Consider the following 12,034-nt stretch of genomic DNA (forward strand, 5'->3'; position numbering starts at 1 on the left):
GGTGCCTTCTTGATTTTTGAGTAATGTATCCAAGCAGGCTGTTCCTTTATTTTCACTGCTGTAAAGGTAGTTAGCAATATCTGGTATGGTCCACTCCAGTTCTGTTCTAGGGGATTATCTTCAAATTTCTTAATAAAAACCCAATCTCCTGTCTTAAAAGGATGAATAGAATCATAGAATAGTTAGGGTTGGAAAGGACCTTAAGATCATCTAGTTCCAACCCACCTGCCATGGGCAGGAATACCTCACACTAAGTATGAGGTAAGCCACACTAAGCCACTCAAGGCTTTGTCCAACCTGGCTTTGAACACTGCCAGGGATGGAGCATTCACAACCTCCCTGGGCAAACTATTCCAGTGCCTCACCACCTTAACAGGAAAGAATTTCCTCCTTATATCCAATCTAAATTTCCCCTGTTTAAGTTTTAACCCATTACTCCTTGTCCTGTAACTACAGTCCCTAATGAAGAGTCCCTCCCTAGCATCCCTATAGAAACATAGAATAGTGAGGGTTGGAAAGGACCTTAAGATCATCGTGTTCCAACCCCCCTGCCATGGGCAGGGACACCTCACTCTAAACCATATCACCCAAGGCCTCGTCCAACCTGGCCTTGAACACCACCAGGGATGGAGCATTCACAGCTTCCCTAGGCAACCCATTCCAGTGCCTCAGCACGCTCACACTGAAGAATTTCCTCCTTATATCCAATCTAAACTTCCCCTTTTTAAGTTCTAACCCATTACCCTTGTCCTGTAACTACAGTCTCTAATGGAGAGTCCATCCCCAGCATCCCTATAGTACCTCTTCAGATACTGGAAGGCAGCTATGAGGTCTCTACACAGCTTTCTCTTCTCCAGGCTGAAGAGCCCCAATTTTCTCAGCCTATCTTCATATGGGAGATGCTCCAGTCCCCTGATCATCCTCGTGGTCCTCCTCCAGACTTGTTCCAACAGTTCCATGTCCTTTTTTCATTTTCCTGTCCTTCCAAGTCTTCAGTTAGTTTTGTATCTTCTTTCGAGTACCTAGGTTTATTTTGCTCAATTACCAGTTTACTGTCAGGAATAAAGGACATCACCTCAACTCTTTCTGTTTCTGCTGCCCATTTAGCCTCATGATCAGCCAAATTATTTCCAGTCCCTTGATCAGTTACCTTTTTGATGTCCTTTACAATGTATGATAGCCACTTCATTAGGTAATTGTTCAGCTTCTAACAATCGTAGAATTTCTGTTGCATGTTTAATTTGTCTTCCGTGGGTATTTAAAAATCCTTGTTCTTTCCAAATTGCTCCATGTGCATGAACTACACCAAAGGTACATTTGGAGTCGGTTCATATGTTTATCCGCTTGTCCTTTGCCAACTTCAAGGCTCTAGCCAGGGCTGTTATTTCTGCCTTTTGTGCTGAGGTGTTAGAGGATAATGGTTTAGCTTCTATTATCTTTAAAGTTGTAGGTATGGTATATCCTGCTCTTCGTTTACCATCTTTAACAAAGCTGCTGTCATTGGTGAACCAGGAATCTGCACTCTCCAGAGGCTCCTTCAGATCTGGTCGGTTCGAATATACTGTCTCTGTAGTGGCCAAGCAGTCGTGAATCAATGGTTCAGTAGGGGTTTCCTGAAGGAAAGATGCTGGATTCACAACATTACTTATCACAATTTCCACATCATCCAGTTCTACTAGGGTGCCTTGATACTTCAAGAAATGTGATGGCGATAGCCAGTGTGTACGTTTTTGTTCTAGGACTGTTGATAGTGCGTGTGACACTAACACAGTGATCTTTTGTCCCAGTGTAGATTTTCAGGCCTCTTGGATGTTTAAGATAACTGCTGCCACTGCTCTCAAGCATCGAGGCCAGTCTTTACTTAGTTCATCTAGTTGTTTTGAAAAATAGGCCACTGCTCTTTCATAAGGTCCCAACCTTTGAGCCCAAACCCCAAAGGTGATTCCCTGTTTCTCACAGGAATATAGCCAAAAGTGTTTAGTTATGTCTGGGAGCCCCAGAGCTGGAGCTCTTATGAGTTCTGTCTTTAAACTTTGAAATGCTTCTTCAGCTTGATCTATCCATTATAGAAAGTTTGGATTTTCTTTTAGCAGCTTATATAAGGGTCTTACCAGAACACCATAATCATGGATCCAGAGCTGACACCATCCTGTCATTCCTGGAAATGTTCTGAGATCTTTAACTGTGGATGGTTGTGGTTTTTGGCAGACTGCTTCCTTCCAAGCTGCTTCATGTTCTTGTTGTCCTCCTGTTATTTCTTATCCTAAATAAGACACTCAAGTTCGAATTAGTTGAGCCTTCAATTTTGATACCCGGTATCCATTTAGCCCTAGAAAGTTTAATGATTGTACAGTCCATTGCACATTCTTTCTCAGTTTCTACAGCAATTAACAGGTCATCAACATATTGTAGTAAAGTGCCTGTCTGGGTGGGTGCTTCCCAGGATTCTAATTCTCATGCTAATTGATTTCCGAAAATGGTTGTATTGTTTTTAAAGCCCTGAGGTAGCACCATCCAAGTGAGCTGTGTCCTTCTCCCTGTTTCAGGGTTTTCCCGTTCGAAAGCAAAGCAATGTTGACTTTCTTTGGCCAGGGGCAGACAGAAAAATGCATCCTTTAAGTCCAGAACGGTAAACCACTTCTGATTATTATTCAGTTTAGTCAATAAGGTACATGGATTAGCCTCTACAGGATGAATATCCTCCACAATTTTGATGATTGCTCTGAGATCTTGAACTAATCTGCAACTTTTCCCATCAGATTTCTTTACTGGCATGATAGGAGTATTACATTCCAATTCACATTCAATTAATAATCCATATTTAAAAAATTTATCAATGATTTCTTTGATTCCCTTCCAATCCTCCAATTTTAAGGGATAGTGTTTTATTCTAACTGGGAGGGCTGCCCTTTTTATTTCTACTTTAATAGGCAAAGCATTTTTTGCCTTACCTGGAATTTCAGATGCCCATACTCCTGGATATACATGGTTAAAGACTTCTTTTGTTTCAGGAAGGTTCTCGTTAATTTTCTGTCGGATTAAAGATAAACTCAGACTTTTAATCAACTGATCATCTTTTACCTTCAATTCCATTTCTCCGTCTTTAAATGTTATTATTGCCTCCAAATGTTCTAATAAGTCTCGTCCCAATGAGGTTTTTGGTGAATTTGGCATATATAAGAATTTATGCATACCAATCTGTTTTCCCAATTTATATTTTAATGGTCCCAGAAAAAGTGCTTTTTACCAATGGCCATTAGCTCCCACAACTGTAACAAATTCTTTTCCAACAGGAGTTAAATTTTGATTTAGTACAAAATAAGTTGCCCCTGTATCTATCAGGAATTCTATCTTCTTTTTTCCTTCCCCTAGCTTTAATTTAACCAGTGGATCCACTAGGGTAGATTCCTCAGGTCCCCGTCAATCTAACTCTAGTTCAGTCACTGGTGTTTCCTGTTGTTTCCACTGAGGACAGTCTCTCTTCCAGTGTTCAGATTCTTTGCATTTTAGACACTGATTAGGTTCTATATTGGGAGAAAAATTTGCTCTTTCCCTTTTACGGAATATTTCTTCTCTGCCTCTAACTGCTATTCCTCTTCCCCTGCTCTCCTCTGCTTCCCCTGCAGGTCCCTGTGTGCCGTAAAGCAGCTATTGTAGCAGTTGTTACCATTCTTCCTAGCTTTTTCTCTTTTATCTGTTCCCAATTTCTATAAACTTTCCCTGCCTCACCTACTAATTTTTCTGTATTTCGACTGCCAGGTCCTGATAATTTCTGAAGTTTTCTTCTAGTATCTTCTGTTGTCTGTCCTAGAAATAAGTTAGCAATTTGTAATTTCCCCTCAGTAGAAGAAGGGTCTAAGGTAGTATACTTTCACATTGCTTCTCTTAATCTGTCTAGGAATTTGCTCAATGTTTCTTTTGGTCCTTGTTTCATTTCAAATAGAACCGACAAATTTACAGCTTTTGGTATCTCATTTTCTAGCCCAAATTTAATCAGATTCTGATATCCCTTTAAAGCAGCATAATCTGCTAGATCATCATAGTCCCAATCTGGTATAGTCAAAGGAACATGTTCTTCCATTCTTCCTGCCAGTTCACCAGTGATTATTTGGGCATTAACCTGAGCACAAGCTGTTTTTATCGCCAGTTGCTTTTCGGTTTCAGTTAATCCATCTAATATTAAGTCTATATCTCTCCAATCAGGATCCTGACTTTTGACAATCAGTTCAAATTGTTTTGCTACCCCTATTGGATCATTTTGATAATTTTTTGCAATCTGTTTCCAAGCATCTAAGTTTCCCATTGAAAAATTTATTCTGGTTTGTCCCTCCGGTCCCACTGCTTCCCTTAAACGTGCATGTATCACAGGTCCCTTTTTATTACGAACACAAACAGCAATCGGGGTACCTTTAAATTCTTTTCTGCTATTATCATTACTGTTCATTCCTTCCTCCTCATCAGAATCAGGAAGACTTGCAGCAGGGGTTATCAGATCTACTGGACCTTGCAGGTTTTGTGTCGCAAATCTCAGAGAGACATAATCTTCTATCCTATCTTCCTCCCTTTTTCTCAATTTCAAACACATTTCACCTATGTCACATCCTGAACAATTTGGGTTTCGGTCTTTTTCTGTCCTTTTCTAAGGCTAGAATCAGAGGAGCAGGTGGCACCCTATTTATGCTACATTCTTTCTGCCACTCTGGATGACTTCTCAATGTGAAAAACATATCTGCATACATTATTTCATCCCATTTTCCTTGCCACCTTAAAAATAACAATAATTGCAACAATGTATTAAAATTTGAAGTCCCATTTTTGGGCCATTTTTCCTGATCCTCTAAGGTATATAATGACCACTATTGGTTACAATATTTAATTAAATTCTTTATTTACTGAGCCACTGAGGGATCCTTCTAATTCTTTCCAAGGAGCCAGAATACATCCCAAAGGGATCTTTTCTATTATTTCTCCACTTTGTCTATTTCCCATTATTTTCTTATGCACACTATTCACACACACACTCATACGGGATCCCAAAAATTCCACTCGCTCACAATTTTGAAAACAAAGACAAAAACATACACCAAGTACACAAATACTAATTAGCACCACAATAAGACAAAAGCAGAAACATATGTCAAGTATATTGATACTAATTAGCAGCACGATAAAAATAAAAACAGTTCTCCATTCATTAATTACTCAAGCACAGCATCAAATACTGGTTTTCAGAAATCGGGTCAGATACCAGAAAAATACAACTGCGTTACCATATCTGATGTCTCCTTTGCCAGTTCAGAATGTATGCTAGCAGCTGGGTATACACCTTTACCTATGAGATTTTCCTATCTCGAGTTACAGAAGGCTTTCTTATTCCTGCGTATGCCTTATGGAATATTAACCACGTTCCTGCGTTGGACATCTCCTACGCCTTATGGAACACTAATTGGCGCTCCTGCATAGGACGTCTCCTATGCTTTACGGAATGCCATAAAATAAAATAATCAAAAGAACATGTTTACAGTGATGGTGATGATCCTTGTCTGCTCCTGCAGTGATCTGAGTGAGTCGAAGGGTTTCTCTGGGGAAATTTGTCCCAGGGGCCCTAGAGAGCCCTGCCCTCAGCAGGTCCTGCTGCCGAGCAGAGAGTGTCCCATCTGGGGTGCCAAATTGATTCGAAAAGATCTCCAGGAACTCACCAAAAAAGTTTTAAGTTGACAAGCAGGTATTATTTATTGTGGCGCCGCGAGTCATGGGGGATCGCTCCGCCAAGCATGTCTCTCCCAGGCATCAAACAAGCTGTGATTATATTGTCCTTAAACAAACATATTCATTAGATTACATACATTACATCATACTTTTAGATAATGCCTCCTGTATGCATACAAAAATGTGGTAGTGGGCTTTTGGACCCCTGGTGATTACTTCTTCATCACTTTGTTTTATGATCATTGTCATATCAGTCATATCAGTAACCACCAGGCGGTTCTGGCAAAGCTTATCTGAGTAATTTCCTTTTCTCTGTAGTTGCTAACAAAACCTAATGTTCTTGAGGTTACTTATTCGCAACCCTATTCTCCAATCAACCCCATTCTTCACCCTATTCTTCAATCAACACCATTCTTCACTATATTTGATTGATACAAAGCAAAGCAAGAGAGTAGTATAGTGATATTCTTGAGATCATACTGAGAGTTCATTGGACCCACAGACACTGAATGAGATATTCAGCTGAACTGATCCACGTGTAAATGTCTGTAGGAACAACTGTAACTCAGTGGTAAGCAACAGTAGTACTAGAAACACCAAACTAGTGGGAGTTCTGAGTCAGTTCAGTCTCTGGCAACTCCCATTAATTTGGCAGCCATGTGCTAAATGCTTATTTTCACAGCTTTCATCTATGAAACCAGAGGGAAAAATAACAGACTACCACATGCAAGTTCTTCAGACCATGCCATAGCAATGAACTGATGAATGAAGTAGCTTAAAAGAAATAATGATAGGATAAGTTAAGTTAGAGATATTTTGAAAAAGAAGTGAAACAGTATGATATTTAGATTTATTCTGGCAAAATATCTAAAGCAAAGAATGGAGCCTTAGGGTGTGATTAGCTTGCTGCCACAGAGATGCATATTGATCACTGCAGTTCATGCTGACTTATTTAGAAAGTTTATTGCAATTTTGAACTGACATCAAAATCAACCACATTCTTCAATCCACCCTATTCTTCAATCAACACCATTCTTCACCAATTAGCTGATATCTAACAAATTGTCTCTTAATTACCTAATATTCACATTGTGCTTAATATAATTATTTTATTAAAAAATCGAAGATCTGAAGGTATGTGAACTAAGTGTAGTAATTGTTTAGAGTAGCAGCGAGTATCCTTGCTTCACTTCCCAATTTTCTTACTAGATCACATGGAACAGTATCACTCACTCAGAGTGTATAAAGACTCTTGGACTTTTTTCAGGCACTGCTGTCTCAAACTTGTATTTACTGAGTACTCAAAATGCACAGACACATACAGTTAAAAATGTTGGGCAGGCCAGGATAGCAGGAGCAGGCACTGTAGCAACACGAATTATGTTTACACAGCACTTTGCAGGCAAACTCCAGCTTGTCTCAGCTGAGCCATCTATCACCTTGGGTGTGCTCACACAGTCTCTGCCTAGCTTAAAGCACCCTTAGAGCTCCTGCACAACATCTTGAAAATAGGGACAGCCCCAAAGAGCTTTCTCACATATTGCAAAATACAGCACAGATCACATCTGAGTGTACTGTAATTGGAACCTTGGTATGAAGTAAGACTTTGTAAATGACACAGCACATTCATTTACAGTGAAAAAGTGAGGAAGCTAAGTCTTGAAGCAAGACAGGAGGTAAGAATTAGATAAAATGACAGGGCAGCAAAATGGATCACTGTGATAACTGTGGTTATTATAGCTTGTTATTACATTAGAGACACACAGCATGCTATTTTCTTAGACCTCTTCTTAATGTGCCACGTAACAGTGCCACATCCTTGTGTCAACCAACAGCAGGAATTAAGTAAGTCTGTGATTCCTGAATCTTCACTGACATGCCTTTACTGCTTTTCTGTGCTAAAGATACAGCCTGTCTGTGTTAAGATAATCTACATTGTGACTTAGGCATCAAAGATTTAACAGTGTGATTTACTTCCATACAGTGTTCAGCTGATACTGGTGTGAAGCAGAATGCAATACTGTATGGGTATTGGCCTAATATGCAGAAATGAGGGCATATGGTCTATTCAGAAAGGCCATATGGGTCATGCTATAAATCTGAATAACAGGTTTAAAGCTGGTAAGATTTTCTTTCAAAAAGTGACTTTTCCTTTTTTTCATTTTTTAGGGTTTTTCCGGTCCTAAACTCTGATATCTATGGATGCTGCAGAGTTCCGCAAGAGAGGGAAGGAGATGGTGGACTATATTGCAGATTACCTGGAGACAATAGATAAAAGACAAGTCTTCCCAGATGTGGAACCAGGATACCTAAGGCCCCTCATTGCAGACTGTGCACCCCAGGATCCTGAGAGCTTTGAGGATGTCTTTAAAGACATTGAGAAGATCATCATGCCAGGGGTAAGAAAAATGGATCCCTAGTGTAACATTCAATACTGCATGTAGGCTTTCAAAGGCTTTAAGGAAAGTGTGGATTGAAGGCTGTGCAGCTAGACTTTACAAACATAAGTATCTACACTTATCAGCTTTTAGAAGGCAAGAGTCTGCTTTGTATCCCTAGTTATATCATAGAATCATATAATAGTTAGGGTTGGAAAGGACCTTAAGATCATCTAGTTCCAACCCCCCTGCCATGGGCAGGGACATCTCACACTAAACCATGCCACTTGAGGCTTCGTCCAACCTGACCTTGAATACCGCCAGGGGCGGAGCATTCACAACCTCCCTGGGGAGCCCATTCCAGTGCCTCACCACCCTAATAGTAATTAATTTCTTCCTTATATCCAGTCTAAACTTCCCCTGTTTAAGTTTGAACCCTTTACCCCTTGTTCTGTCATTACAGTCCCTAATATGACCTAACAATTTACACAACAAAAGTTTTCTGTTCTTGCTAAAAATAATCAAATCATTCTTTTGCTTCATGTGACGTTTGCTTTTGGAAATAATCCCCTTTTCTCTCCTCAAACTGGTTAAGGCAAAGCTTCATAACTTTCAATTTCATGTGATATTTTTGCTACTTGCGAAGTACAATAAATATAAAATGCTCTTTTTTTCCCAATTTTATTAGTTTGCTGTGTCTAAAGTGTTCCTTCAAGCTGATCTTTAAATGTTAAAATTCTCTTAGGAGACTTCCTTTCATTATAGGGCTGATTATAAAGGATTCCTCTTTATACTTGTTCTGTTGACTTACTCTTCTAAATGTCAACTTCTAGTAGCTTTTAAGGCAGATAGCCACTACCTAGATATTAGTCCTTGTATAGATCAGTGTTGGACAGACGATGCAGAAGAAAGTATCTAACATTTGCCCAGTTTTGACTCTTTCTTGGTTTTCCACTCTTGATATACCTTTTTTATTTTAAATATATGTTTGTCTCTTAAGGCCTCTAAATAACTTGACAAGGACAGGATTATTAGTAAATGTTAAAGAGGAATCTCTCTTTTGGATCTCTGCAATAACAATTTTGGGTTGCTTCTCTGGATGTAGCTAGGTTATGTAATTGCGATGTGACTAGAACCACTGCTCTGCAAATGTGCTTAGTGTACGATAATACCAATTCCTTTTCATTGACCAATGTAAATATTTGATATTCAATATGGCTTTATCTTGTTTCCCTTGGAGCCAATGCTGCTGTCCTTTCACAGGCAAAAGCTCCGCTGAAGTTAATGAAAATTTCTCCACTCTTCTCAAAGATTTGTGGGTGAAGTCTTAAATTCAGCAGAATTAATTAGACAGGTGAATTATGCTCAACACATGCAAATACTTTCATTGCTGCTCATAGATGTGATTGCCTTTTCTTTTTCATTGGATAAAAATACTAAACAATTATTTTGTGGTGTAGAACAGAAAACAATTTGCTTTAAACAAGTAAGAACATTCAAGAAAATAATATCAAATTAAAATAGATGAGTCACATGAGAATAGAGAGACATTGAATTCCAATTATGCCATCAATATGTCATATTTCCTCTTAATTAAATTGATTTTTTTTCTTGATATTTACATGCCCTGCAAGTAAATTTACTTTTACAAGGTGATACATGCTGAAGAAGAAATGTTCTATCCAAAACTTTCCTCTGCTGTGACATGTTAGTGGTTTTGACACAAAGAACACAAGTACATAAATCCCAGTTTTTACAGTAATTCTGGTTCTGCCTATGTTGTTTATATTAAATATTGAAGACTCACATGAGCATAGAATCATAAAGTCATAGTATAGTAGAGGTTGTATGGCACCTCTACAAATCACTTAGTCCATCCCCACTGCTTAAAGCAGAGTTAGAGCAGGTTGCTCAGGACGACGTCCAATTGGGTGTTAAATATCTCCAAGGATCAGGTCTGCACAATCTCTCTGTTGGGTCTTAAAACTAAATTCCTGTTATCAACACTAGGGTCAACACTCAAGTTGCTTGGGTGCTTCACTACACACAGCTGTGGCCCTAGTCCATCTGCAACTATGGCACTGAACCTCTTCTGTAGTTGCAGACCTGCAGGTGGAGCAGAAGCCTTCCTTCTAGTGCCAGTAGTTGCAAGCTTCTACTCTCCACCAATGTGCGACTCCATTCCCCAATGCAATAAGCAGAGACTCTGACTGCTCCTCCTTTGCTGTGTTTTGGGATTCAGGCTTTTGTATCTGAGATACTTAGTGCAGTGTCTTGGGAAGATCTCTTTTTTATCATCTCTGGTACTACACAGTCAGTAGTACAAGACCTCCTTACGTTGTGTAAAACACAGACCCTCCACTAGTGCATACCTCCTGCAGGCTAAAAGACCATCTTGCACTGCCCCAACCTAGGCAAGAGGCCTTGTCATCTCTGCAATCCCAGGTCTGTAGAGCTGCATACTCCATCGGGAATTTAGTCTGGGTTGACACCTATGATGTGCTGGGGTAGTTGTCCAGTTGCTGCTGGGGACTGTACCTTATGGAGTGTCACAACCACTGTGGGGCCCACTTACACTGGTCTTAGTAGTGTTTCTGGACCTCTTCTATGCATAGTGTTGCACAAGCTGTTACTTCTGTTGGCTGTGTTCACAGAAAATGAAATGTGAAAATGATGGTGCTGTACAAACACATGGAGGCAGAGAGTATACATTTGGTTTAGCATCCTTTAAAATCATTTGTAATTTGTTTTAGGGATTTTAGAAATTGACTATAGGGACAATCTACCACCATTATATTTTTCCTTAATCTTCTTCCCATTTTTTCCTGACAAGACTAACATTTTTTAAGTACATCTAGTGTTATTCAGCTATAGTGATTTTCTAGCATTTCACTGGGGAATGTCTTATTTCCATTTTTTAAATGAGGGACTGGGCTTTTTCAAACAGAATAAGTAATGAGACAGAGGTCACAGAACCTTGTTTTACTATATGATATCAGTGGCCCATAAGTGATTCTTGTTTCCGTCAGGCTGATATCTTTACTGTGTTAGTTGTGTTCAGATATTTACCACATTGGATGATTGAAAATGTAAAAATGGTGTTCTTTCAGAGGAGGAAGAATCAATTAATTGTGTAAAGTAATAATGCAGTACCCACTGCTGTCTCTACCCTGTAGGAGAACGAGTATTCATGTGTGGCAAAACATTTCTATGGAGACTTCTTGTGAAATTGGAAGTAGGCCTTCAAAGGGCAGTCCACTAAATGATAATGACCATAATATGCACACAGGGGCTGAGGGAACAATTGCTGAACTCTGATCTCCACTCAGGAAGCCAAGGTGGAAAGGGTCTGCATATAAAAATATCAATGGGAGTCACCTTTCTCTCTCAGATTTGCTTTGTTCTTTTGAGATATATGTCCATTTTTAGAGCCAAGAATTATTAACTTTAGTTGTAACTGCAAGTAGCAGTTATGAAGATGCTAATTTTCCTCACATTGGATCCATTAATCTATGAACTCTCAGCTGACGTACCTATCCTTAGTGTGTGATAAAGGAAGACTTGCTAAGACTAAGCAAGCCATAGAAAGGAAGACATCCTCGGACAAAATCTGAGCAATGAAATGTCTCTGAGAAGCATTACAGTGGTAATTACCAAAATCAAGACACTTGTGTACCACTGTTTATTAGCAGAGGGCTGAAAAAAGAAGCATCAATTATATCACACTCTTTGCAATATTTGGCTAAGTGTGTCTGTTCCAATGTGGCAAAAGAAATGAATTATACAGTTGCTTCAAGAGAAGGGGGAAGGGGAGAAAGGAGGAAGAACTGCAGCTGCACTTGCCCTAGGGCTTTTGGCTTTTTTGCTTTGTGTGAGTGGTACAACTGAAATCTGCTGTGTTTCATCAAACAAATGCTCCCAGCAAGTAGGCAGTTTAACTTGATTAA

General features: G+C 39.4%; 1 protein-coding gene across 1 annotated transcript in view; it reads left to right on the forward strand.

Annotated features, from left to right (window-relative positions):
- Nucleotides 1-7,882: 7,882 nt before the first annotated feature.
- Nucleotides 7,883-12,034, forward strand: part of DDC (dopa decarboxylase) — a 46,063-nt gene continuing 41,911 nt past the window's right edge. Inside the window, exon 1 of the mRNA XM_061369643.1 lies at nt 7,883-8,108. Within this exon, the coding sequence (XP_061225627.1) occupies nt 7,908-8,108 (201 nt within the window). The 5' untranslated portion in view covers nt 7,883-7,907. The remainder of the gene's footprint in view (nt 8,109-12,034) is intronic.

Source organism: Neopsephotus bourkii, unplaced genomic scaffold (assembly GCF_033783945.1).
Source record: "Neopsephotus bourkii isolate Nb327-2 ecotype Australia unplaced genomic scaffold, CSIRO-AGI_Nbou_v1 NB_1508, whole genome shotgun sequence".
Classification (NCBI taxonomy): Eukaryota; Metazoa; Chordata; class Aves; order Psittaciformes; family Psittacidae; genus Neopsephotus; species Neopsephotus bourkii.